Genomic DNA, 27,955 nt, shown 5'->3' with positions numbered 1-27,955 from the left:
GGTCACACATATATTTAAATAGCAGACGCAGTTTATTAGGCACCACTCTTTTATTAGGCATCATTTCTGTGGTTTTTGTTACCAGACATTGATTAGAAGCATCTGTTGAATGTGTGTATGGTCAAGAAAACACTGGATTCAGAATCAGATACCCTGGGAAGCAAGCCCTGGTATTGGCTATCTGTTGTGACTTTGGATAAGTCACTTGCCGTCTGTGAGCCTCAGTTTCCCCAGTAAAATGAGTCCATCAGACTAGATGTGTTAGGAGACAGTGGGGAAAATACTCACTGGCTCTGGAGTCAGATAATTTGGATTCAGATGCTGCCTTTGACATCTACTACCTGTGGGAGGAACCTTGGGCATATCAATTCACTTCCTTCAGTCTAAATTCCCTCATCTATAAAATGAGGGCTTTCAACTAGGTGACTTTGAAGCCCCCTGCCAGCTCTAGAGATCAGCTTCTATGTTCCTATACTTCAATTCTATTGTCGTTCCTACAAATCCCACGATTTCATGCTCGATTGAGAGAAGACAAGATCTTTGGCACAATGTATAGAGTGCTTGACTGGAGTCAGGAAGACCTGAGTTCAAATCTAGCCTCAGACACTTACTGTGTGCACAAGTCAATTAACTGCTATCTGCCTCAATGTTCTCATCTGTAAAATGGGTTGATAATAGTAGCATCTACCTTTCAGGGTTGTTTTGAGGATCAAATGTGATAACATAATTAAAGTACTTTGCAAACCTTAAAATATATACGTATATATATGCCTGTTATGTATCAAACAGAAATTCAGAGATAAATGCTGTAGGGAGAAAATGACAAGATGAATGATGACCCTATACCCTCCAAGGTCACTTTAATTCTGAGGAGGCAGATAGGGGTTAGCCCTAAAGAGTTTTTTCTTTCCAAGGATTCCCAGGTTTCAGGTCCACTGCAAGATAAATCTGGGCTTCCTCTTTCATTCAAGAAATCATAAAATTGATCCTGTCTTTTAGGGAGTTTTCCCAGCTGGGTCAGATCTGAGACAGCTAATGCCCATTTTGTTCCCACATCTCTACCGTGGTCCTAAACCAGCCTCCAGTAGTAGAGGAAAGAGGCAGGGAGGGGAAGGAGGCAGGAAAGGGGAGGGAGCAGGGTGCCACTAAAATCAGGATGAAGCTTCATCCACTGCATCATCCATTTAGTGAGTAAGGAGATACATGGACCTGGAGAAGGGAAAACTACTCCAAACAATCATGAAGCCACATGGCCTAAGTAATGGAATTTCCTGCCCTGAAGTTTAAAAAAAAAACCATTAAGCTGGGTTATTTCTATCAATGGCCTTTCTATATCTTTGAATGGTTTTATGTAAAAATAAGGGATTTTATTTTCTTCTTTGGGGGTTTGTTAGAATTAAAGTGTTAACTGAATGAGTCACATTCGAAATACTCAGAAGCTGGGGCAAAAAGATGCTTTAGGAATTCAGAAAATGCATGACTTGGTATTCTTGCAGCAGGTAACATCAACAATAACTTACTTTATATATTTCTTTTTGTTTGACAAAGTGCATTCCTTCCACACTTATAGTGCAAGCTGCTCTAAAACTGACAATCTCGATATAAGGTTTTTCTGGGCAATGACCCTGACCCTAATCAACCTCAACCTCTTGAGTGGGCCCATGGATGGAGACAGGGAGGCTCCATTTGGGAATGTCTTGATGATTGCCCCTCTTCACTCTGTAGATGCAATGGGAATGAAGAATGACACACAAATGCAGAATGGTATTATGGCCTAGCAGGGAATGTAGGGAATTCACTCCCTCTCCTGTTCCTGTCCTGGCTTCTGTAAAGATTTCCCAAGGAGGTAGAAAGGTGAGGACTAGTAAATGATTATAAGTTTCTCTAGGGAAGAGAATATTTATGTCTTCATTTTTCTCTCTCTGCCTCACTCTCTGCCTACTTTCCCCATCCCTCCACCTCCCTTCCCACCTCTCTTTTTCTCTCTCCCTCTCTCTCTGTCTCCTTTCATCCCTGCCCACTCTTGTCACCTTCTTCTCTCTTCCTCTTTCCTTTCTCCCTCCCTCCCTGTTTCTTTCAACCCCCTTCTCTTTCTTTCCCCCAGCCAAAAAAAGTGCCTCCTAATCAAATCCATTTAATGAAATCCTGAGGTTAATGAAACAGCAGCACACACACATTCTGCACAGCTCACACGCATTCTGCACAGCTCACACACATTCTGCACTGTTTACGGCACACTGAGATTTCCCTTGAACAAAGAGAACAGTCTCTACATTTCTTGTTTCTTCTGTTCACCTGGTCTATGGTGCATCATGACAGGGACCAAGCTTGCCTCAGAGTTTTCAGGGCTGCTTATGAGGCATGTACTTTTCCTGACTTTGGGCTGGGCCCAGGGACTCATTGCCAGTTCCTTGCCATCAGGAAGGATCTCAAAGCAGGTTGGAAGCAGAAAGCTTGGAAAACGAACATGTTCTTCCTGCTTTTTCCTTTCCTTTCTAAGCTGTCCTTACAGCTGGGGAGTGTACTGTACCTGTCCTGATTGGTGTCACAGGAGTCCCCGACCAGGTCATTGTCCACATCGGACTACAAATAAAACAAAGCACTGTTAGCCCAGGGCTGTTCCATCCATGTTTCCCCAAATCCAAGCCTCTCCCCACATTAAGTCTGGGGAATGATATATCTGGAATCAATGCTCTGTAAAACTGCAAAAGGACAACGCCATATTGATGTAGGCACGCTGTCGGATTTTTAAAAAATCTTTTAAAATATCAAGCTGTGTGGCCGGGCTACCCACACACCAGATGAGTGAATTAGAAGGTAGCTGGGTGTTTGCTGGGAGTGCTTCTGAGCCAACCACCGGCCCTGGCACAGGGACCGACCCCCAGCAGTGGCAAGGGAGGATAGGCCCAAAGGATTCTGCATCGCTTTTATGTTTGGAAGGGATCCAAGGTGATGAGTCAATGTTCTATGGCTCCCTCTTCAAGCTTTAAAAATAAAATGCCGTACCGTCCCAAATTATCTCGTCAAAGAGGGGGAGTGAAAAAGGAAACTTAGCAAGTAAGCGAAGGCGCTTAATCAGAAAGGTCCAAGTGTGGGCCCTGCTGGGGGAGGAAAGGAACCTGGGGGTGAAATTCCACATCTCATTTTCATTCTATCCAAAGGGATTCTGGTTGATCAGCAGGAAGGTCACTTGCCTGAATGAATAGGCCATTGCCAGCCTACCTTTCAGGGACAGAGTAAGGAGGACCAAATCCCAGAGGGCTGCAGAGCATATCTGGTCCCATTTTTTCCCCTTTGAAAACGTGTATGTTGGGGCAGCTAGGTGGCACAGTGAATAGAGCACCAGCCCTGAAATCAGGAGGACCTGAGTTCAAATCCAGCCTCAGATACTTAACATTTACTTAGCCATGTGACCTTGGGCAAGTCACTTAACCCCAATTGTCCAGCCCTCCCCCCCTCCAAAAAGCAGAAAGAAAGAGAGGAAGGAAGGAAGGAAGGAAGGAAGGAAGGAAGGAAGGAAGGAAGGAAGGAAGGAAGGAAGGAAGAAAACATGTATGTTTCATTGCTCAGAGCTGCCAGGAAATGGTGAAGGGAGATGTGCCAATTGTGCTCCTGGGTTTTTTCTTTGACGCTGGGCCTAAACGAATGTCTGTACAGAGAAGTTACATGTGGTGTCTCAGATTCCCTGGACTGTTCACACTCAAGCACCAGCATCCTACTGACCTGGTTAGGGTTGCTGACATCAGGACAGCTGTCACAGGCATCCCCGACACCATCGTTATCTCTGTCCCTTTGGTCCCGGTTGGGGACTTTTTGACAGTTGTCCAAAATATTCTTAATTCCTGGGGAAAAAGAAAGTCTCTGCATCAGCTGAAATTACCTCAGGGTTTCACAGGATCATCACAGGTCTGGGCAGGAAGAAACCTCAGGGGTGATCTAGTCCAACCCCTTATTTTTTTAGCTGGAGGAACCGAGGGCAGAAGAAAGGAGGTGACTTGCCCAAAGTCACAGACAGAAAGGGGCTAAGTTAGGATGTGAATCCCACTTCTCTGCCCATTGTTTCATAATGCTCTTTGGGATTTTCTAAACTGCTAGAGGGATGTGTGTAACATGATGACATTTAGATCTCATGCTGAAAACTGTATATGACCCAAGCTATGCCCTGGTGCCAGAGAAACAAGCGTAGTCAGAGACAGCAGGGAACAATGGGAAGATATTAGATTTGGAGTCAGAAGTACTGGTCAAGGTGCCCAGCTCCATCACTGACCAGCTGCATGATCTTCAGCAAGCTGAGTCTCAGTGTCCTTCCCTCTCATTTGAACTCAGGTCTTCCTAAATCCAAGCCCAGCAGCCTCACCCTCTGTATCACTTAACCACCTCAAATCACACGGTTAAATTGTTGATGGTCAGCTCTTTGCAGCACTTACCCTTAAGGGTTATAAAAATATTAATTATTTATTATTACCCATCTAATCAATAATGTGAGTGAAGCAACCAGAAGGGGTTGCTCTGATAGCCAGGTGAGTCAGCCCCAGAATGGAGGAACTCACGGGAGACATCACAGTGCATGAAAAAGTGCATTATCCCAAGAGTCAGGAGAGACCTGGCCCTGGCACTAATCCATTGTGTGACCATGAGACTTTGCCTGCAAATAGAGGCGGACGAGGAGTTGTGTGATTTTTAGATAAGTGACTTTACCTTGATGAACCTCAGCTTTCTTATCTGTTAAGTGGGACCATTTAACTAGGTTATCTCTAAGGATTCTCCCAATTCTAAGGTCCAAGGTATCCAGAGTACGAGAAGGGTTTGAGGTCACTCTAGGTTGTCGCTCGTAGGTTGAGGGAATGTAGTGAGGAACTGGGCTCAAGGTGTCTGTAAGGGTTCTTCTGAGGTCATCTAGGGCTGCTTGAAGTATCTAAAGTTTCCTGGGCCTTGAACAACCTCTTCTAGACCTTGTGATGCTGTACTTTTGGGGAAGAAATAGCAGGCTGTATTTTATGTATGTAACCACCTTTACTTCAATGATCCACATTTTAGGCTTGTAACAAGACAATTATTCAGGGGCAGACTATCTCCTCTACTTCTCACGATGATGGACCACACAGAAGAATGTCCATAAATGAGAGGCCACTGTTATTTCCTCTCCATAATATTAATACAATTTATCCTTCATTGGTGTCTCACGATTTACAAAACTCTTTTCTCTCCAATAGCCTTAGGTGTTGGGTGGCAGAAGCATTATGGTTCTCATATTACAAATGACAAAAGCCAAGGTCAGAGGAAAGTATAGTGACTTGCTTAAGGTCAGAGAGATGGTAGGTAGTGGATTTTGGACTGGAACCCAGGCCTTCGATTCCAAACCAAGGGCTCTTTCCTGTGTACTCTGTTGCTTCTCTACGTACCTCCAGGCCACCTGAAAGGTACCTAATTGTCTTCTGAGGTCGTTTAGCCCCAAAGACATCACATTAATATTATGATCCCATTTTTGCCAAGGAACTCAATGTTAAGCCTCTTTCTTTTTTTTCTCTCTATTTAAAAGCCTCTTTCTCTAGCTCCTTGAGATAAAAACCTACACTATCTACTTTATACACCAGTCAAGAAGGTCAATATCATCTATTGACCTATTACTTGGAACATTTTTACAGTGTCTCAAGGGTATAAACACAGTGAAGGGTATTAAATAGAAGGATATGATATGAAGCTTCCTTTAAAAACAGGCTATAGTCACAGGGTTATTAGACATGGAAGGGACATAAAAGACCATTGAGGCCACCTCCCTGGTTTCATTCAAGGCTCATCTCAAGAGTCACCTTCTGCATGAAAAGTTTCCTGATCCTACCTGCTCTTAGAAACTTCCCTCCCATCCACAAATTATCTTGTATCTTCTTTGTCTCTGGGAAGCTAGGGGGCACAGTGGATAGAGCCCTGGGCTTGGAATCAGGAAGACTCCTCTTCTTGAGTTCAAATCTGGTCTCAGATACTTACTAGCTGTGTGGCCCTGGGAAAGTCACCTAACCCTGTTTACCTATATATAGAGCAACATATTCATTCACACACACGAATGTGGCTACACTGTAAGCTCCTTGAGGGTAGGGATTCCTTTTTTTGGTCTTTATATTCCTAGTAGCTATCAAATAGTAGGCTCTTAATAAATGATTGTTGTTATTGATTGACATAGGACCTTCCTCCCTCCCTACTGAGGCATAATAATAATTGCTAACATTTGTAAAGTACTTAAAGGCTTATAAATTGCTTTACAAATATCATCTCAACAACCTGAGAGATGGTTGCTCCTATGACCCTCATTTTTACAGATGAGGAAACTGAGGCAGAGGTTAAGGGATTTGCCCAGGGTCACACAGGTAGTAAGTGTCTGAACCTGGATTTGAACTCAGGACTTCCTGTTGCGGGGCCAGAGCTCTATCCACTGTGCCACCTTGCTGCCAGGAGGGGCTTTAAGAGCAGGAAGACGTATGAAGTTAAATCAAGGAACAGATGAGAATAACTAACTAACCATCTCCATCCATGTCATCGTCACAGGCGTCTCCTTTGCCATCCCCATCGGTGTCTTTCTGGTCATTATTTATGACGGTTTGACAATTATCACAAGCATCTCCAAAGATATCTTGGTCAATATTTCTCTGGTCAATGTTGTGAGTCAGGACACAATTATCCTAAAAAAACCAAAAACCCAAATAAATGCAAAACTTCTTGACTTTGGTATGTGTATCGGGGCTTTCTGAGTCTCACAAAAGGTACTTTTACATCGTGTGCACTCTAACGTCTAAGAGTTGCAGTTCTGTATGCATCCTCCAAAATATTGCCATAAAACTGCAATTTCCCTGCATTGCTACTGGGCACTTGCAAATACACATTCCCTTTAAAGAAAATCCTCACCTGTTCATTGTTGATTCCATCCCCATCAGCATCTTCATCACAAGCATCTCCGATGCCATCTCTATCTGCATCTTCTTGACCAGAATTTGGCACATATTTGCAGTTATCCTAAGTGGGGAAACATGTCCTAAAGTTACATCTAAGATCAAAGCTGTCAGCGGTTCTAGTACTTGGGGTAAATCATGTCTGAGGCATTGAAAATTAACTTTTAAAGACAAAAATAGCCAAAAAGGACAAGGGAGGACAGCCAGGAAAACTTGGACCTCAGGTCCCAAGACCCCATGTGTGGAGAGAATTGAGGATATCCAGAGACCACCGCTGGGGAAGCCACCTCCAAGAACATAAGTAGGGTAGGGCATCATTGGGAAAGAGCTAGTTTGGGTTGACATCCCTATGCTGATAAAAATCACAGACTCAGTAAAAAGATGATTACTAACTATGTACTAAGTTTAGCAATTTCTGCTTGCTCTAGGAGTTCACACGCTATCAGCGCCTTGAGGCAAACACCAACCGTACTGCCATAGTTAAGCTCTGTTTGACATCTGACTAAAGGACAGATGTAATTTATATGGAGAAGATTGACCTACCTTGTTGTTAACGGCACATTTGCTTCATTCAAGATGGACTTATCTGGGAGGGTATGGGGGTGGGAAGGTTCTGCTGAGGCTCCTCCTAACCAGAATGTGGCTGTGGCTGTGGCTGTGGGTGTAGGAAAGCCACAGGTCTCTCTTCCTCCCATTCTACTTACCTTTTTGCAATTCCTTCCAGAGCATGGCAGTTCCTCATCAGGGTAGCTATCAATGTCAACATCCTTTCCACAGATAAATCCGTCACCAGCCCAACCAACACCACACTGTGAAGAGAAACTCCATTAGGGATGGAAGGCTGAGTCAGGCAGTGATACTTGGTGCCAGTTGGCAAACACTTCCATTCCTGCTTAACCCAACCCCGAAGCCCCAGGAATCCAAAAAGCTTTCCTGTGTGGGCTTCTCACCCCATTCGTGACTGCTCTTCTGACAGTGTGCCTGTGGCCTTAAATCACAGTCACTCCCTAGAATGTAATCATCATTTAAATTGATTTTTACCAGAGGAAAAACCTTCTGAGGCCAGAGTATCAACTCAGTCTCTTGCTTTTAGTATCAATGAATAAGTCAATCAAGCAAACAACAAGCATTTATTAAACACCTACTATGTACTTGATACTGGGCTAGGTGCTAAGAATACAAGTACAAAGAATGAAGCAATCCTTACAAGAGACTTACATTCTATGGAAAAAGACAACAAGAATATATGTGTTTATAGGGCAGCTGGGTGACACAGTGGATAGAGTGCCAGGCCTGGAATCAGGAAGACTTAGTTCTTAATTCTTTGTTCTTAGTTCTTTGTCTTCCTTAGTTCAAATCTGGCCTCAGACACTTACCAACTCTGTGACTCTGGGCAAGGCACTGAGTCTCAGTTTCCTCATCTGTAAAATGAGCTGGAGAAGGAAATGGCAAACCACTCCAGTATCTTTGACAAGAAAACTCCAAATGGGGTCAGGAGGAGTTGGACATAACAGGAAAAGGACTCAACAACACAGGGATGTATACATATATTCACATATACACACATGTATTCATATGTATAAATGTATATATGTATATATGTGTATATAGACACAAATATATATACACACACAGAGAAAAAAAATAAAATTAATAAATACAAGTATACAAGAGGGCAATAGCAGCTGGGGTGAAGGTGGGATCTGAAAAGTTTCAACTAGAAGTTGTTTGAACTGCCTCTTGAGGAGAAGGGTACTAAGAGGTAAGGGAGGAGAAAATTCCAGGGAGAACTGGGGGAGGCCAGTGAGAAGGCAAGAGAGACAGGAGGTAGAGTGTTTGTGTGAGGAACAGAGAGAAGGCCAGTTTGTCTGGACCAAAGAGGATGGGACAAGGGAGGGCAAAGGGCGAGGAGACTGGAAAGATGGCTGCTCTGAATGCACCTGCTTCCTGGCACTTTCGATGAACTACAGCATCATGATGAGTTAGGAGCCAATGTCCTGAGTTAGTGCAATAGCTATCTGCCTATTCAGGGGCTCCCTTACCTAGTCTCCTAACATCCTGCCTAAGTACCGCCAAAAAATGACAGCCAAGGGAAGAGAGAGAAGACCATTGGCTTTGGCAACCAAGCTCTAGAGAGTCTGAGGGGTCAAGCTAGGCTGCAGAAGGAGGCCCCTGAAGGGAGGAAAGGGCAGTCAAGCAATGGAGAAGAGTGAAGATTTAAGATTCAGGGGAAGGGAGGAGGCAGGAGACAAGGAAAAGTAGGGAGAAAATAGTGAAGCTAAGAGGAAAAAAAGAATCATAGAAAGACAAGGGTCAAAGGAGAGAGTTGGAGGTCAGAGGAAAAATAAAGAGCCCAATGAAATAGAAATAGAGAGAAAAGGAAACAATTGGAGTTTGTATTAATTTTTGTGGTTCTTATTCAAATCCAGAGATGTCAATTTGAGACCAAAGACTCTGCTTGCAGGGGCTGTTCCTGTCCCCAGAGATGACTATTCAAAACTAGGGAATTTTGAGGTATTCTATTCTGAGTGACACTGTTCCCCCTTTACCCCCATCTGCGCTTAGCTCCAGCCTGGAGTATTCCCCACAGAGGGCACCGAACTCTCAATGGTGCCGCATGGTTGCTGATTTATTTTAATGAAGAAAGAGACCTCTAGGAACAAATACATTTTTAATGAGCCATTTTTTGGCAGATTAAATTATTTTAGTAGTCACATGAAGCTTACTAATCCTTTACCATCTGCTGCTGCCTCTCATTACAAATTCAAAAACACATTAAAAGTCCCACCACCCACCATCCCAGTTCATCCCCAAGTAGGGTACAGGAAAATGATTTAGCTGTAGAGGCAGAAAAGGCAGCCCAGTGAATTAGGGGAATGTTTTTCCCCTAATGCACTAACTCCCCCAGTACCCTGGTCTTTTCACAAGATTTCAGGACTAGTTGCTTTAAAGGCTCTCACATGAAGTGCCTTTGCTCCCCATCCTGGTGAAAATAAATCCCCACATCTCTTGGGAAGAATATGTTAGGGAGGCAGATGATACTTGAAGGTGAGCCATTTAAGAGGTATGCTGACTTAGCTCTTAGAGACCTGAAAGTCCTTGGATTTGGAGAGCAAGAAGGAGCCTGCCTCCGTGTCACTCCCTGGGTTATTTTCAGTCTTTTCCCTTCTGCTGGGTAGGCTTGTCAGTTTGGAATACTGTCATTCCAGGAGACTTTTCAGCTAGAAGTCATGTAGGAGGAGGATAGGGGGTGGTGCAGCAAGGGGGAAAAGGAATGTTTCTAAGGCAGGATACAGTGGAAAATGTACTGGATTTGTTAGTCAGAAGACCTGAGTTCAAATTTTAACTCTACCACTTACAATTTGAGTGACTTTGGAAGAGCCATCACTCCACCTCTCATGAAGCTCAGTTTCTTAGCTGTAAAGGGAGAGGGTTGGAGATAAGATGATCTCTAGAGATCCTTCCCTACTCTGAATCCATGATCCTGGCTGGCCCTGGCGTCTGGTTTTTTTTTTTACCTAGGATGCTAGGGATAGGTGCATTTCCAAGAGCTAGCCATAAGGTGGTGCTGTGATCCTGCAAATAATCATTCTGGTCCAGGGCAAGCACCAGGTCTCATCTGTTGCCTATATAGTAACCTTACTTGACAGTTTGGGGCAATTAACAGACATTTTAAAAAAATTAATGGAGGAACAAAAAAGACTTCTCCCTTAATATTGGGAGTCATTTAGGGAATGTCAGAAGAGTCAGTGATTTTGTGTGTGTGTGTGTGTGTGTGTGTGTGTGTGTGTGTGTGTGTGTGTGTGTGTGTTGTGGGGGCTGGGGAGAGAGAGAGGGGATATAGCCCTTTCCTTTTGGAGTCAGCCTAGATAAGGAGCAGAAAGTGGAGTCTGCAAGAGGAAATGGGGAGGGAACAAATATTTATTCAGCATCTACTATGTTCTAGGCACTGTCCTAAGCAATTTACAAACGTTATCTCATTTGATCCTCAAAACAAGCTGAGGAGATAGATTATCCTCATTTTACAGTTGAGGAAACTTGAGGCAGACAGTAGTTAAGTGACTTGCCCAGGGTCACACAGCTACTATCTGAGGCATAATTTGAACTCAGGTCTTCCTGACTCCAGGTAAATACTGCTTAGTTGTCCTGAGAGACTTTATGTATTGATATACTTCTTCTGATAAAGAACCAATTAAAAAAAGGATTAAGTTGCCCCTCAAATGAGTCAAGCCACATTCCTAGACCACCCACGGTCTCCTTAATCTCCTTCTGCACCCATAACCAATCAGTTGCCAAGCCTTTGTTGATTCTACTGCCATAACATCTCTGGCATCCTTCTTCTAACCTCTACTCATTCAGGATGTCTTTAGCTCAGGCCCTTAGCACCTCCCACCTGGAGGTACATAGCCTCCCTACCCTAGTCTCATGCCCTGCCAGTCCATCCCCCACACAGCTGCCAAATGAGTTTTCCCAAAGCACAGCTCTGACCATGTCTCTCACCTGTTTTATCAACCCTAAAAGGTTCCCTATTGCCTTTGGGGAAAAAAAAACTGCTCTAGTTTTTGAAGTCCCTTACAATCTAGGTCCAATGTAACATTTTAGGCTGATCCTATCTCCCCTTTCCTTGCCTTTCCATATGCTTTATTTCCTGTGCCTGGGAAACAGGCCTTCCTCACCTCTGCCTCTTAGAATCCAAGCTCAGTTTAAATCCCTCTTGCTGGGGGACCTTCCCTGACTGGCCACTCTGTCCTCTGTCCCAGTTGCTGATTGCTTCTCTCCCAGAATTACTATGTATCTACTTTTTTATTCTTATATGCTTCTCCCCTTTGAATGTAAGCTATTTGAGGGCAGGGGTTATTACATTACTGCCCAGCACAAGGCTCACAGATTAATATTGAGGGGCAGTGAATAGAGCATCAGCCTTGAAGTCAGGAGGCCCTGAGTTCAAATTCAGCCTCAGACAGCTGACACTTAACTAGCTGTGTGACCTTGGGCAAGTCACTTAACCCCAATTGCTTCCCCTCTCCCCCCCAAAATGCATGTTGATTGGCTGGTTGCGTGCTTGATTGTCTAACAGCAGAGTCTTAGGCAGATCCTTTCACATCTCAGAGGAGTAAAAGGTCTGAAGTTTGAGGACACCTGAGGAACATTTTTGTTTTTTACTGATTTATTCACCCATTTCCATAATTTATTATCTCAGCTGCTATTTTTGTCAACTAGTCTTCTCAAGCAGGGTAGTTTCTTAAACACTTGGTAAGAGCCATCATTTATTTTTTGCAGCAATCGTGGTTTCACGTTTCACACACTTTGATTAATGTTTTCTTCTTGAGCACTTGTAGTCAGAGGGAGCTGGTTAGTAAAGGAAGAATCTCAGAAGTTGAAAAGCAAAGGGATAACTCACCACACAGGTCACGCCTCCTTGCCTCTCCTCGATACACTGGGCATTCACGCTGCATGGGTTAAGTTGGGGGTTTCTGCAGCTCTGTTCAGTTTTGCATCCCCTGATCTGATCTCCAGTGAACCCAGGCTTACATGGGCCGCACTGATAAGACCCCTGTAAGGAAACCAACAGAATGGTCAATCACCCAGTAAGCATTTATCAGGCACTTGTTATATGCCAAGCATTGTGCTAGGCGCCTGGCCCATGTAGAAAATAAAAGTCCCTGCCCTCAAGGAGTTTCCATTCTAAAAAGAAGCCTACATTGGCCAGGATCTCACCTTGGAGCCTTTGTTTTTCAGGGAAGCACTGGGGTTTAGGCACTTGCCCAGGGTGATACAACTAGTAAGTGTCTGAGGTTGGATTTGAACTCAGACCCTTCTGACACCAGAGCTGGTGCTCTATCCACTGTCCCACCCAGATGTCCCTCCATCCTTAGCTTCTAAAATGAAAATAATTCCCTGGACCAGGGGTGTTATTATCACCATTATTAGCATTGTTTTGTATCTTTTATAATAATCATAATGGCTATCATTTACATAGATTGAAAAGCTGTTTTAAATACAGTCTCATTTGATTTTCATAATAAAGGGATTAAGTCGGCTGCATTTCTATTGAGACGAAGCCCCACCCTTGCTGTTTCGTGCAGGCTTCCCAGACCAGCAGTATGCTTCCTGAAACAGTATCTGTGAAAATACCATCCAGTTGTAAGGTGGCATAGGTCAGGAAGATGGAGGAGAAATGATAGGGAACTGTCTGATGCTGCATGTGTGGTTTTTCTCCGTCTCCTTTCCTTTCTCTCCCTCAGGGGCAGGGCATAAGGAGAAGAGACAATCATGTGATCTCTGTGGAAAGAACACTGGATGTAGAATTTAGTGCTCAAATGGCAACTGCTATTTATCTCCTGTGTGACTCTGGGCAAGCCATTCCCTCTCCTGGTCTTGATTTCCTCACTTTAGAAACAACAGACCTGAATTGTCAGAAGGTACTGAGATTCCCAGTGGAGTTAGAAAGTTTCCCTCCAGGTACACGATAAAAAAGTACATATTCCTTGTCTACTAGATACAGGTCCAGGAACAGAAAAAAAACATCTGCAGCTCTGAGGAGAGACCCTGTGAGTTGTGCTATGGTTTTAGTTAAAATGAAATGAAAAGGGCTGAATGTGATAAAGCACCTTAAGACTCCCCAAATGCTAACAGTCCTCTAAAATGATCTTCACAATAGCCTCATGAGATGAGAATTATCCCCGTTATACCACACAGATGGGGAGCCTGAGGCTCAGAGTGACGTATCCATGGTCACAAGGCTATAAATGTCTGAGGCAGGATTCGAACTCAAGTCTCTGGTGACTCCAAGTCTAGTGGTCTTTCCACTATACCACACTACCCCCTGTCTTCCTGACAGTACAGTGAAGGACAGGCTGGGAAAGAAAGCCCTTTGTTCACAGTCACTTTATTTCATCTTCCTATAAACAACACGTCAGGGTGGAGGTAGGTCCCGTGGGCTGCTATGCTCCCATCAGCTCTCCATTTTTGCCAACTGTTTCCCATTTATTTTTATTGCTTTCCCACAAAACCGTGTATCCTTAGGCTCATTTCACATGCTAGGAAGTGGGGAAGTGAGAGGTTGAATAGTTTGCCTGGGGACCACATGGCAGTCAGACAATGGCCCCTACATCCCTAGCCTGACGTCTGGCTTGCTGACCTTACTCCCATCCATTTCTTGCCTAGAAATAGCTGACAGGAATTTTCAGAAATGTGCTGGTAAGGACTGAAATGATTAAATCATAGCAGCTAAATGCATTTCAGAAAGTACCCTGGCATGCCAAGCCATTCTCTGTAGCATGCAGGGATTCTGAAGAGTCTCCCAGAGGAGTCAGAGGTACGACTGTGGGGACACAGCGTCCTCTGGGTCCCCTCAGAGCTCTGTGCTCTGAGCATTCTGGAACTGCATCAGCAACAGGAAATGCTTTTAAATATGACCGTTTTTAAAGAATAAGTATCTTAAAGATAACTCCATCATATGCTTGTACTCAAAAGCACATTAATGAAACTCAACTGTAACGGAGAGGAAGCGGGAGGCTTACTAATTCTCTGGATAAAATTTTGTTCTCATTTGGTTCATTGCATATATTATTACAGTCATGTGTTATATTTGAGTTTTGTGGTTACAGCCCATACATACCCTCTACCCCCTGCCCCCCCCTCACATATACACAGAGTTTGGCAAATTAGTGTGCTTTTTAAAAAATTATGGAATAAAACAAGCATTTCTATAACATAATGTAATAAAAAAGATGATTGCACATAAAACTGAAATCTATTATGCGCAACTTCTATTCCTTTTAAATATATAAAAAAGTTATTGTATACATTTCTTTTTTTCCTTCCCTCTCCCACCAAAATTATTGTGCTTTAAAAACAGTTGCAGAAAATACTTACCACAGTGTTAATACAAACAGAATTGGGGACACAGGCTCCATTTCTGCACTCATCAATATCAGAGCATATCTAGTGCAGAGACATAAAAGACGGCTCTTAGTTGAAAAAGAAAAACACAGAAACCACTCTTAGCTGTCTCCATAGCTTTGTGTGATGTGGAATAATCCAGAATTACAAATGAGAAGGCCATCTGGGCCACCCCCATCTTTCAGCAGAACTAGCCTCAAATCTCCAGTGGACAGCTGTCCATAGTTTAAAATAGCCAGAGAAGACTCCCTAATGTGCCTTGGTAATTCAGTCCCCTGTCCTGCAACCTTTGTAAATGGGAAGTTCTTTCTGATGGCTAGACTTAGATACATCCTACAGCAATTTGAACCCATTTTATTTTGTTTTGTCTTCAGTGGAGGCAAAGATAAGCTTCTCCCCATCACTCACGTATCCATCTGATGAATGTAATTCAGCCTTATTACCTTCTGTCTCTCTGCTCTCTCTCCCAATACTCCTTTCTCTTCTCTGGTCTAACAAACAGCCCTCACTGGAGATGAGGGATGGGATAACTCAGAAATAATGATGCCTCCTGCTCCGCTTCATACCTAATGATTTCCCCAAGGTAGTAAAAACTCATCCAAAGAAGATCAACCATCTAAAAATGCTGAAAACATCCCTCCCAAAGTTTCACAGTCAGTCAGTTTAATAATGACCTGGATATTCTAGTATATTTGGAATCAAGTGGAGAAGGTCATAGAATGCGCTAGGATTTTACTGCAGTTTGTGGCTTGTAAACGCTATTGAAGAGGCTGTGTCTATTTTTTTTACTCTTTTACATCTTCCCTAGCTGCAGTAAACAGTACATAAATACAAGTTTATCTTCCCTTTTAAAGTTCTTCTGTTGCTTATGTTCTTTTACCCTTTGATGCCCAAGGGATGGATCTGGATATCAAAATGTTCTACTGGTATAAACCCAGTGAACCTCAAGCCATTCCTCAAACTCAACACTACCAGGTTGCTGTCACTGAACAGCTGCTCCCTCCCTCCTAGAAATCCATGAATCAGAGAGGAGTGAAAAAATAATACAGATGTGGCCTGGTGTGCATTATTTATCTTCAGCATGTGATAATCACCCAGGCAGGACAAATGAATAGTTTCTGAAAGAGACACGAAAGAACCAGATTCATTCCAAGTTTTACTAAGTGAGAAGGGGGAATACAAAAGAAATGAAGTCCACCCCTATAGTTCACCTGCTTATGTGTCTTGGCGAAGGTGACCCCTACCCCCTGCACCATTGGTCCTGTGAAGCCAACTGGGCAGGAATCACATCTGAAACCTGGAGTCAAATTCAAGCAACGTACTCCTCGGAAGCAGGGGTGGAAGGTGCACTAACAAGGAAGAAATGGTTCAAGATAGTTAGTCAAATGGGGGTGCTCTCATTGAAATTTGGAACTCTTTCCAAATGAACAACCACATTCTAGTTATCCTTATCTCTACTCTAATATCTAGGTACATTGCCTTGCATGGAATAATAAATGCTTGTCAAAAGAAAGAAGGAAGGAAGGGAGGGAGGGAAGAAAGGAAGGAAGGAGGGAAAGAAGGAAGGAAGAAATGAAGAAAGGAAAGGTGGAAGGAGGGATGGAAGGACAGAGGGAAGGAAGGAAAAAAGGAAGACAGGAAGACATATTGGGAAAGGATAGAGAGAAATTAATTCATGATTCATTTAACAAACCTTTATTAAACATTGTCAGACTATCATTAAAAATCATAAAGTCTTTTGCCAGGTGCTGGGGGAGAAACAAAGATTAAAAATATTGTTCCTGCCCTCAAGGAGCTGCCAGTCTAGTATGTAAGAAAAGGAAATAACTTTAAAAAGAAACAGGTTCCGGGTGGGGGTGGGGGAGAATGTGAACAAGGTTCTATAAAACTCTTTAGGACAGAGGAATCACCTCAGGTGGGAGAGTTATCAGGAAAGGCATTACTGAAAGGATGGTTTTCACTGGGCCTTGAAAGATGGGAGGGCAGAGGTGGTGTTCTAGACTTAGAGGTCTACTGAACACTTCAGTTCTGTGGAATCCCATTCTTTCACACAAATTGTGCTGTGGGGTTATAACAATTATGATAACAATAACAATAACACACATATATATCCCATTTATACAATGCTTTAAGGTTGAGAAATCTCTATCCTTGTTGACAACTCGGGGGGGGGCAGTGTGGGTGGACAAAATATAGTTTCAAAACAACTGTCCTTGAGCTGAGGAATTAGTGCTGTCTGGGGATGGTCAAGGTGACTGGGCCAAATGCTTGTTCTCAAACTTACTACAAGGTGAGAAAGCCAGTCAGCTCCTTTGACTTTAAAACACAAAGATGAAAAGACATTGTGGAGACAGAATGAAAACAAAAACTGCCAAAGTCAGGCCTGCCCCCTCCATCTGGTTAAAGTGTCTTGTACTACAGCGGGTCAGTGGGCACGCGGGTCAGTGGGCACGCGGGACCAGTGGGTCTAGAAGAGTATTTCTGCCACTCTTTATTACTGCTTCAATTAATGTAAAAAAAGAAAACCCAAGCACTTCTGGCTTTTTCAAAAGGGTAAAATCCCAGCTCAAAAGTCAAAGAAAAAAAATCTATTTTTAGTAGTTCTATAAAACTGTGTGTAAATGTTTATTAAAGGGTTTTTTTTGAAGGATTTTTATTTTTATTGTTTAATAATAGTTTATTGAAGGATTATTCGATACTACCTTAAGATCTTAATTATTAGATACTACCTTAAGATCTTAATTTTTGGAGATGGGGGGTGGTGGTGTCAGAGGCGAAATATTTTTTATCACAGACTTTCAATTACTCAACCAAGGGAGATATTTGTTATATTTTCACTTGGAGTGAGATTGGTCATCCTGAAACTTTATCTGGCCTCATGGCCTCTTTGCAGCCTTCTAATAATAATAATAATAATAATAACAACAACTAGCACTTTGAGGTTTACAAAGCGCTTTACATATTTTTTGGTTGATCTTTATAATAACACTGGGAAGTAGGTACTATTATTATCCCCATTGTGTTGATGAGGAAACTGAGGTAGACAGAAGTTAAGTGACTTGGCCAGGGTCACCTAGATAGTAAGTGTCTGAGGTAGGATTTTAACTCTCTCTGGCAGGCTAATCCTGACTTTCAAGTCCAGTACTCTATTCATTGTGCCATGCCCAGATACTTGTAGAGGACCAGATGCTTTCAGTAGAAGATGATGAAAGTCAGGAAAAGGAACTAGCCTGTGCAAAGTACTCCTGTAATATTCTCTTTCTGAAGGTTTGTCCAGGCTATAGCTGTCACTCAGTAAAACTATCACACTCCTGTGTTGGCTGCTTTTCAGGACTACACAACCCAGTTGTTCCCCGAGGGACGCATCGTCTGGGCTCATTGCCTCCATGTTGTGAGTTGCGGAGATGTGTGATATTGCCTCCTTTCCATACAGGGATCCCGATGAAGATAATACCTGGAATCCCTTGAAGGCACCCTTACAACAGTACCCCCTCTTCCTCCTCCCTCCTTCCTTGTAAATGGGGGGGGGGGTGAGGGGAATTGAATAGGACTGTGAAAAAAGGAGAAATGACTACTAAATGAGAAAGCAAATATAGAATGTATTAGTACTTGTGATAGAAAGGGATGCCAACCCTATATAAGCACCTCCATATTCCATATATATGCACATATACTTATGTATACATGTACATTCATGCAAATATATACACATATGTTATATATAGAAATGTACTACATTATATATATTTATATACAATCTCAACTCCAAGTCTGGCTCTCTCTATCCATGACCAATGCTGCCCCTTTTTCATTCATACAAAATAATGCAAAATTTCCCACTGCTTTTAATCTGTCCTTTATTCCACCACCCAGTACTCCTAGGAGTTTGTAAAGATCCCTCCATCTCTGGATATGGAAATGACTTTCCTGCAGCCTAGTGAAAGTCTGACTTAACCACTTCCTCTGCCAATGTACCTTCTTTTACCATAAACTTGTCATTATCAGGGACTTTTTTTTTTCATCTCTTACCTGGTACATAGTAGGCACTTAATGAATGCTTGTTGACTTGACTTAAATTTATAAGGATGTGTGAGAGAGATAGTAAGATGACTGTGAAGGAATTGCTCTTCTATCCTCTATCAATCTATTCTTTACCTCATCAATATCAGAGCAGGTAATTCCATTTCCTGTATATCCCTCTGGGCAGGGACCACACTGAAATCCATCTCTGGTGTCAGTACATCTGACTCCTCGGAAACAGGGGTTAGAGTCACACCTGAGAACCAGGGTTGCTGGAGTGGGAAGGGTGTTTGGAGTTGGAGACTGGAGGCTGAGGGGGCCTGAAAAAAAAGTTTAAAAAAACATCCAGAGCTGTTCCCTGACCCAACCAATGAGCATTCCAGTGATGGTTGTGAATCTTAGAAAATTGCAGTCTCCAAAGAATCCATATTGTGACTGACCCAAGGGGCAATGGATAAATGCATAATGGGCATAAGTAATTTGCTACATATTTCCAGTGATGATTTTGGCATAAGAAGTGACAGAAGAAATTGGGATTTGGGACTGGTCCTGTGTAAGGCATTGGAGTCAAACTCAGAGTATCTCTTTCTGCCATATATTGACTCAAAAAAACCACATCATTATCTATTTCTATTATTTTTTGGCTCATCTCATTAAATATTTCCCAATAACATTTTAATCTGGGTTGGCTGCACTCAGGAGTGCTGTGAGTGGCAATGCTGCCCCCAGCTGCATGTTTGACATCTCCGGTGTAGGGGGCTCTGAGAAGAATGTTTTTACCAACGCAAATGAACACTCTGCACTTTATTCTTGGTGTCAGACTATCTGCAAAAGAACTCCTGGATGTTGCGGATGCTGCAATATGCCGTATGTGGGTGTTTAACGAAATGCAAAACCAAATCTGGCTTTTCCTATCCCACAGTACATTAAAAGGCACACAGTCTTAGAGAATTGTCTGGGGGTATTTAGAGGTTAAGTGACTTGTCCAGGATCACACAGGCAGTAAATGTTAAAAGTGAGAGTTTAGCCCAAGTCTTCCTGATTCTGCTGCCATCTCTCCATCCACCATACCAAGTTGCCTCTCTGGTTTAAGGGATATTATTCAAGAAAAGCACGATTGGAAAAGGAGGTAGGATGATCATGCAAAAAGAACAAGGATAACCAAGTACATCACTGGTACCCAAGAAAGGCAAAATGGCTTAGATGAAAGCTTCTAGCACATGTAATGAAAGGATCACAGAAGATGGGAAGGCATGTATGGGTTGCTATCTGCACTGATGAAAAGAATATTCACATGGGATCACAGAAATGTCAAAAAAATTCAAGTACGTATGGTCCTTTTTTTGTTTAGCCCTGTGATTTCATTAGTGTAGGAAAAGTCCCTTCATGCAACAGGAACTCTTCTGAAATTTCTGCTTCCCTGGATTGTTGTCTAGGAAACTGAGAAGCTAAGTGACTTGGCCAAAGTCAAACAGCTAGCATTCATCAGAGGTAGGATTTGAACTCAAGTCTTCCATGACTCCAAGGCTGACCATTTTTCTACAACTACACACTGTTTGTTGTTGTTATTGGAGGTAATCAGGGGTAAGTGACTTGCCCAGGGTCACACAACTAATAAGTGTCTGAGACTGGAATTTGAATTCAGGTCCTCCTGACCGCAATGTCAGTCCTCTATCCATTGAATCACCTACCTGCCCAATCTGCACTGTTTTTCTTTTCTTTTCTTTTCTTTTTTTTTTTTTAAAGCAATCAGGGTTAAGTAACTTGCTCAAGGTTACATGGCCAGTTATTTCTGGTTGTGGTGCTGAGTATCTGAGCCCGGGATTTGATCCAGGTCATCCCGACACTGGAGCCCTCTGCTCTTACTAGCTGAGCCACCTGGCCGCCCCTCTGCACTGTTTTTCTTTTCTTTTCTTTTTTTTTTTTAAAGCAATTGGGGTTAAGTAACTTGCTCAAGGTTACAGGGCCAGGTGTTTCTGGGTGGATGCTAAGTATCTGAGCCCGGGATTCGATCTCCAGGTCGTACTGACACTGGAGCCGGTGCTCTTACTCACTGTGCTACCTGGCTGCCCCTCTGCACTGTTTTTCAAGTAAAATCCTTACTTCTTATTCTTTTGGATAATGAAGAATTTTATTCTACTCACAAAAGAGAATTTTCCTCTCAATTAACTCTTCCCCTGGACTTTGTGCCAAGCCCTGGAGCTTCAGATCAATGAAGACCTCTCCAAATCTCCAACAACAACAAATTCAAAAAAGCATTTTCACTAATTGGCTCCTAGGATGAGTCTTATTTATCTCAATAAATTAGCTAATTATGAGAAAAGCACTTACCACATGCCTGGCACTCTGCGATGGTGTTTCGCAAAAAAGTGGTTTCTTTGACCTTTGGAAATAGAAAGATGATTGAAAAGCATTATGAGACCTGCAGTCTAGGGACTGGAGAATCTCAGGGAAGTGGTAATAAAGACTCTTGGAATTGCCTAAGCTGTTGCCTGTGAGATTTGTCTTCCTGTCTGGTGCCTTGTTCCCCAACTTCCAGAACCATGTCAAAGGGTTATAGATTTGGAGATGGATGAGACTTTAGAGGCCATTGAATCCAACTCCTTCATTTTACAGATGAGAAAACTGAAGCACAGAGAGGTTAAGTGATATCCCCAAGGTCACACAGCCAATAAGTGTCTGAGGTGGACTTTTGAACACAGGCCTTTCTGACTTCCAGTCCAATGCTTTGTCCAACATGCCACTTAGTTGCCATAGAACCTTATAATGATGGAGTTTTAAGGGGACATCTTCTAGACTGTGGGCACTAATGTACTTCTACCATCTCTGGTAGAATACCAGAATACGAAGGGGATTTCCTAATACTACTGGGAATGTGTCATGCTCAGTGGCCAGTACTATACCTGCTGTCTCAAGAGGTCTTTTACTTCTCCCAGTATTTTGTTGAGTTGTGTCATCTGGCCCAAGACTTGCCAATTTATGTCTCCTGCTAGAATACCAAGGTGAAAAATCAACAAGCCAAGTTAATAATGGTCATTTTACATGGTCTTTCAACTCCCATAGGCTTGACCCAGATCAGAAAGCGCCCCAGAGAAACAGCAAAAGGCAAAAGATTAAAATACACAGGGCCTCTGGATTGTCTGTGCCAATCTTCTGAGTTGCTTAGTTGTAATGAAAAGGATGATAGTGTCTACTATAACAATGTCACCATATGAGAAAAAACGAGTTTTTACAAAATTCATCCAAGTCATAGAAATAAAGCGACAATGTTCAGAATTCTAATTCAGTATTTTGGATTGTCATACTCAACCCCGGTCACAGTAAAAATGGAGTCATCTGCATGGTCCCACTGGGCTCCAGCAACAAAATCTCCAGATACCATTTCAAGTATGTAAGTCAAGTGATTGACAAACATGTATTGTGCACCTACTATGTGCCAGGCACAATGCTAGGTGCTGGGGCTACAAAGAACATAAATTAAAGGGATGCTAAACATATTGTGGCATGTGAATATAATGGAATACTATCAAGGCATAAATAATGTGAAAAAATATGTTTACAAATAGTTATGGAAAGATTTGCATGAACTGACAGAGTGAAGTGAGCTAGATGAAAACAATCTATATGAAAACATCAATATCATAAACATGGACAGTTTTGAAGGTTTGTATGAATTGATGAAGAATAAAATGAGAAGAACCAGGAGAACAATTTATACAATAACATCATTAAAAAAACAAACAACTTTGAAAGCTGTAAAAACTGATGAACGAAATGACCATTCATAGTACCAGCAAACCAATGATGAAGCATGCTTTTTCTGTATCCTGGACTGAGGATACAGAATGAGACCCATTTTCAGATATGACCAATTAGTGAATTTATTTTGCATAACTATGCATATTTGCTATAAGGATTTTTTTCTGTGTTTTTTTTTTAATGTCCAGGGGGTGGGAAGGAGAGAAAATAGAATCTGTTAGTATTTTTAAAAATCTAATTTAAAAGTATTTTTAAATGCAAGGAAATAAGCACTTAGTAGATGCCCACTATATGCCAGACTACACCAAGCACTACATAAATATTGTCTCATACAGAAAATACGTAAATGTAAATATGATCCTCACAACAATCCTGAGAGGCCATTATTATCCCCATTGTACTTGAGGAAACTGTTTGAGGCAAAGAGAGGGTAAGTAACTTGCCCAAAATCACATAGTAAGTGTCTGAGGCAGGATTTGAATTCAGATCTTCTTGTCATTAAGCCCAGCACTCTACCCACTGTAACACCTAGCTATTTCTGGCAACAATCTAAAATACAGACAGCGCAAACATAAAGTCAATAAATACAAAATAGTTTACTCTAAGGTAGTTTGGGGTGGTGCCCTACCGCAAAGGCGAAGAGGTGGGAAATGAAGTATTGTGTATGAGGTATAGAGAGAAGGCCAGTTGGGCTTAACAGAAGAGTGAGGGAGGGGCAGCCATGCCCAATGATACTGTAAAGCTAGTTTGGGGCAAGAAAGCTAAACAGAATGTTTATATTTTGTGCTTGAGGCAATAAGAAGCCAGTGGAACTCAATGAGTAGGTGAGTTACACAATCAGATACATATGATTGAGGCAGGTTAAGTGTGGAGGATGAGGAGAGCCTTGAGACAGGGAGTTCAATTAGGAGGCTATTGATTTTGTTGTTTGTTATTGTTCATCATTCCTTCTCAAAGAGGACCAATGATATCATGGGGCAATGTCGACTTTTGAGTGAATTGGATTTAAGTGAGGCAGAGCTGTACAAAGTCATCAGTCTCACTCTCTTCTCCAGAGTCATCTGTGGCAAGATATAGATCAGGATTAGCTATGGCCCATGATGCCGTGGAAGACCTTACCCTTCTTAAACTAAGGTCTTTCCCAGGTCTCAGTTTGACTGAGGCAACACCCATTCAGTGATTTAAGTCTAGGTAAGAACTGAGGCAAAAGATGGCCAAGCCTGCCTTCATAAAAAGAATCAATCTGGGAGGTGAAGACTCTCAGGGTTTCTGGACAAAACAGAAACAGTTACTATTTACACTCACTCTGAGCCAACAAAACCTGTAAACAATGAGTAAGTGAGGTGTGGGCTGGGGCACATTATTGGTCAATCAGTGAGAGCCAGAGTGATTTGGGTTTAAAGGCATAAGTAATTACTTAGATAAGAGGTAATAAGGGGCTGAATTTAATCGGTAGTAGAGAGGAAGGGACAGATCCAAGAGATATTTAGAGGTAGAGATGTAAGATTTGACATCTGATTGTCTAGGTATCAGTTAAGGAGCATAAGGAGTTCGAATGACTTGCTTTGTGAAGTTGTGATTGGACTGGGGCATCTCTAGTGAACCTTCCCACCCATGATTAGGGTGACTACACAGAATGGGGAGGGGGCATACCTGAGCTTGTGGAGGGCACGTGGTCACTTTGCTGGAGGAAGCATTCTTGGAGACTGGCGACCTGGAACAGTGAACCTCTCACAACCAGCTTTAGTTCTTCCAGGGTATCCTGGAAGAGGAAATGTTCATGTCATTGATTTCTGGCATAATTCAAAGAGAAACCATTCTCAGTTAAGATGTGGTAGCCCAGTGATCACAGCGAGATTTACACAGGCTGTGATTAGAGTCTTATCTAGTGGGCGGGAGAAGTGGTTAGAGAATGATGCTGTTTCTGTAAAGATAGGCATGTTGGAGAAAATACCTGAGGTTTCCTATCCAATGAATGGGGAGGCTTTAAGGATTTGGACAGTGTTATGTCCAAGTGAGTGAGGGCCCATGCCCAGAATCTTTGCGGGGAACTAAGAGGAACTTCCTCCTAGGGAAGGGAACGTGGTATAGTTGAAGTAGCAGCAGAGTCAAAGTCTAGAGGACCTGGGTTCATTTACTAGTTTTGTTGTCTGGTACCATGTTGTGCAACCACTTTGAGTCTCAATTTCTTCAACTGTAAAATGGGACTAATAATAGCACCTACCTAACTGGGCTTTGGTAAGGATCAGCTGAGATAACCTTCATTTCCCACTGTTTCTTCTTAGCCCCACACAGGGAGCTAGCTATCCCTTGTAGCAAAGAATGCCAGAATCACTTTGTAAAACAATTGAGGACTATAGAAACTTCCATTATTATTAGAGTAATAGGAACTAAATAGCTATGTAGGAAGAGCTTTGATTGAAAGGAAAATTGTACAATGCCAACATTTGGAGCCATAGGATCTGGGTTCAAATCCTAACGCTGCCATTTACTTCCTATGTGACCTTGATCCTCACCTAGCATCTCTGGGTCTCAGTTTCTTCACCTGTAAAATGAGGGGGATTGACCTAGATGACCTCGAAGGCCCCTTCCACTTTTAGGTACTATTTTGAGTATGTACTTGTTGGGGCCTGTGCTGTTATTGTTCAGTTGTTTCCAACTCTCTGTGACCCCATTTTCAAATATTCTTGGCAAAGATTCTGGCATGGTTTGCCATTTCCTTCTCTGGCTCATTTTACAGATGAGGTAACTGAGGCAATTGGTAATGGGGAATAGAAAGATCTTCTCCACCCATTAATAGGCTTCACATGGAGCCCATTAAGGGACGTTTGATTTAGGGGAGGTTTGTTTTGTAGGAAGGCTCATACCTTTTGCTAATTGCTGTTTGTCACTGGGTCATAAGGCTTGTGATACCCTCTGGCTCTAAAAAGGTTATATATACTCTGAGGTTAGCATTTTGTTTAGGGGGCTCACTCCTTGGAAGAATATTCCTGTGATTTGACCAAAGAGACTGCATAGCCATTAAGGAGCCTCACCCTTTGAAAAACCCAGATGCTGGTGCTTCTCTCTGGTAACTATGTATGTATTGCTTTTGTCAGACAGTTGGATCTGTCTGTTGATCTGTGTTAATTTCTCAGTTAGAAGCCCTGTCTGTTGGTCTTTATTTCTCTTCTTGTATTTTCTCTATTTTCTTTTTTTTTTTTTTAATTTTTTTTCTGAAGTTCAGGGTGCTGACTTTTCCCCTGAACTAATGAATGTAATAAAAAAGATTGCTGACCCCTTGAACAGCTGTCTTTCCTGGTAAAGCAGATCTAAGAATCTGTGCTAGCAGCTATCTTGTTTATGCCAGTGTGGTTGCCGCTACAGTCAAACAGGGTTAAATGACTTGCCCAGGGTCACACAGCTAGTAAGTGTCTGAGGTCAGATTTGAACTATTTTACTTAGTCTAGGCCCTGCATCCTATTCACTGCACCACCTGGCTGCCCTATTGAGGACTTCGGGGAAATGCAAAAGAACAACCTGTGTAGCAGTGCAAAGAATGCCTAAGAACCACTGAGCTAAAGAAACCTGCATGTTAGAGACTGCAGGTAACTAAGAATTTGGAATAGATTTTTGGGAGAGTTATTTAACAGGCCATTTCCTTTCATTTCCCAAAGAGTCTTTTTTTCCTTCCCATTTTGTTTTCCTTAGTCTTTCAATGAAGTTTTCCTTCTTTAATATTGTGAATTGTAAATTTTTAAATGCGCTCAGTTTAAGTGGGGATGTGGGGGAAGCACCATACATTAATTTTCTCTGAGTTTTTTGGGTGGGTTTATGAACCAGAGATGTAAAGAATCATCCAAAATGTAGTTGAGTCTTTCATGCTTTGAGGCTCTCAAGGGTTACATTAGTTCTATTCTTTTATGTTGCCTACATGTGTAATGGAGTAGGTTTATAGAATAACAGATATGGGCATTATTGAACTTCTACTAAGAGACAAGGATGCTCTGGTGGTTTGGAGTACTCCTCTTTCAGAATGCAGTTGGGTAAAGAAATCCTAAGGGGCGGCCAGGTGGCTCAGTAAGAGCACCGGCTCCAGTGTCGGGATGACCTGGATCAAATCCGGGCTCAGATACTCAGCACCACACTCAGAAATAACTGGCTGTGTAACCTTGAGCAAGTTACTTAACCCCGATTGCTTAAAAAAAAAAAAAGAAATCCTGTAGAAATTCAGTTTTCTAAGAAGAATATTCATTTCTACTAGCTACTGACTGCAAGGAATATTGACATCTTTAAGTTGGTGGACATTGACCTCAGATTTCTTCAATGATATAATTATTGACTTCCAGGTTAAATGATTTGACTCATCCTGGGATTTTGAATGAGGGCTAATTTCCCATAGTCTCCAGCTTTCTGAGCTTCTTCACACAGTTAGGCACTGTTTACTCAGAGTCTCTGCATTTAAACTTTCTCAGAGTTTTCCCTAAAAACTGTCTAGTATTGTTCAAGAATATATTTGACCCCAGAGTAAGAGTAATAATTTTTATTCTGGGTCATAGGATAATAGGAGAAGATCATCTAGTTTTACCACTTCATTTTACAGATGGGCAAACTGAGGCATAAAGAGGTTAAGTGATTTTTGTCCAAGATAGATAGACAGCTAGAGCATTTATTAAATGCTTAATATGCTTCAGGCACTGTACAAAACCCATACAGTTATCATGTAGCACTATAAGTGGCAGAATTGGAATTTGAAGTTAAGTTTTTTTTGTTGTCTTTGTAAATGGGAAGCCCAAAGGATCAAGGAATCACGGGAACACAGTTGCAGGCCTGCAAAGGACCACAGAAGTCTTCTGTGTAACTCTATAACCTTGTGAGATCTGTATGAAACCTCTATTTGCACCCATATTTAATGCAAAGTAAAAATTAGCAAAAATAAAGTTGAGGGATAAAAAAGAGAGTGGTTATTTCTCTCTCTCTCTCTCTCTCTCCCCCTCCCCATCTCTCTGTGTGTCTCTCTCTGTGTCTGTCTCTGTTTCTCTCAAAGACTTTATACATAGAACTGTTTACAGATAATTTCCTCTTTTGTGGTTACGGTTATATGAAGAAACTGAGGCCCAGAGGGATTAGGTGATGATCACAGTCACACAGGTAGTAAATGCAGAACCAAATTTGAATCCAGATCCCCTGGATCCAAATCCAAGGCTATGCATGATACAAAGGTTATGTAGTTGATTGGAAAAGATACTGTAAAGTAGATCTTGGGAGCTCCCTGCCTGTTAGAAGTTAGAATCTCAATGTTACTGCATTTTACTAAGTTTTTTTCCAGCTTTTTGCTTTTAGTAGGTGAT

At 42.2% G+C, this 27,955-nt stretch overlaps 1 protein-coding gene across 2 annotated transcripts in view; it reads right to left on the bottom strand.

The window, feature by feature from the left end:
* Positions 1-27,955, bottom strand: part of THBS4 (thrombospondin 4) — a 57,887-nt gene that overhangs the window by 10,366 nt on the left and 19,566 nt on the right. Inside the window, exons 4-15 of one of the 2 annotated variants that reach the window (XM_069096336.1) lie at positions 24,279-24,387; positions 21,770-21,852; positions 21,198-21,249; positions 19,002-19,186; positions 16,058-16,195; positions 14,820-14,888; positions 12,343-12,495; positions 7,646-7,750; positions 6,898-7,005; positions 6,515-6,674; positions 3,724-3,842; positions 2,531-2,583 (exon numbers count right to left, since the gene is read on the bottom strand). In XM_069096336.1, coding sequence (XP_068952437.1) covers positions 2,531-2,583; positions 3,724-3,842; positions 6,515-6,674; positions 6,898-7,005; positions 7,646-7,750; positions 12,343-12,495; positions 14,820-14,888; positions 16,058-16,195; positions 19,002-19,186; positions 21,198-21,249; positions 21,770-21,852; positions 24,279-24,387 — 1,334 coding nt within the window. Of the gene's footprint in view, positions 1-2,530; positions 2,584-3,723; positions 3,843-6,514; positions 6,675-6,897; positions 7,006-7,645; positions 7,751-12,342; positions 12,496-14,819; positions 14,889-16,057; positions 16,196-19,001; positions 19,187-21,197; positions 21,250-21,769; positions 21,856-24,278; positions 24,388-27,955 lie in introns of both variants that reach the window. The other variant, XM_069096335.1, reaches the window with a different exon arrangement.

Source organism: Petaurus breviceps, unplaced genomic scaffold (assembly GCF_028583685.1).
Source record: "Petaurus breviceps papuanus isolate PSGF00001 unplaced genomic scaffold, PetGlider_PUasm1.0 229, whole genome shotgun sequence".
Lineage (NCBI taxonomy): Eukaryota > Metazoa > Chordata > Mammalia > Diprotodontia > Petauridae > Petaurus > Petaurus breviceps.
This window is presented reverse-complemented; position numbering and strand designations above follow the sequence as displayed.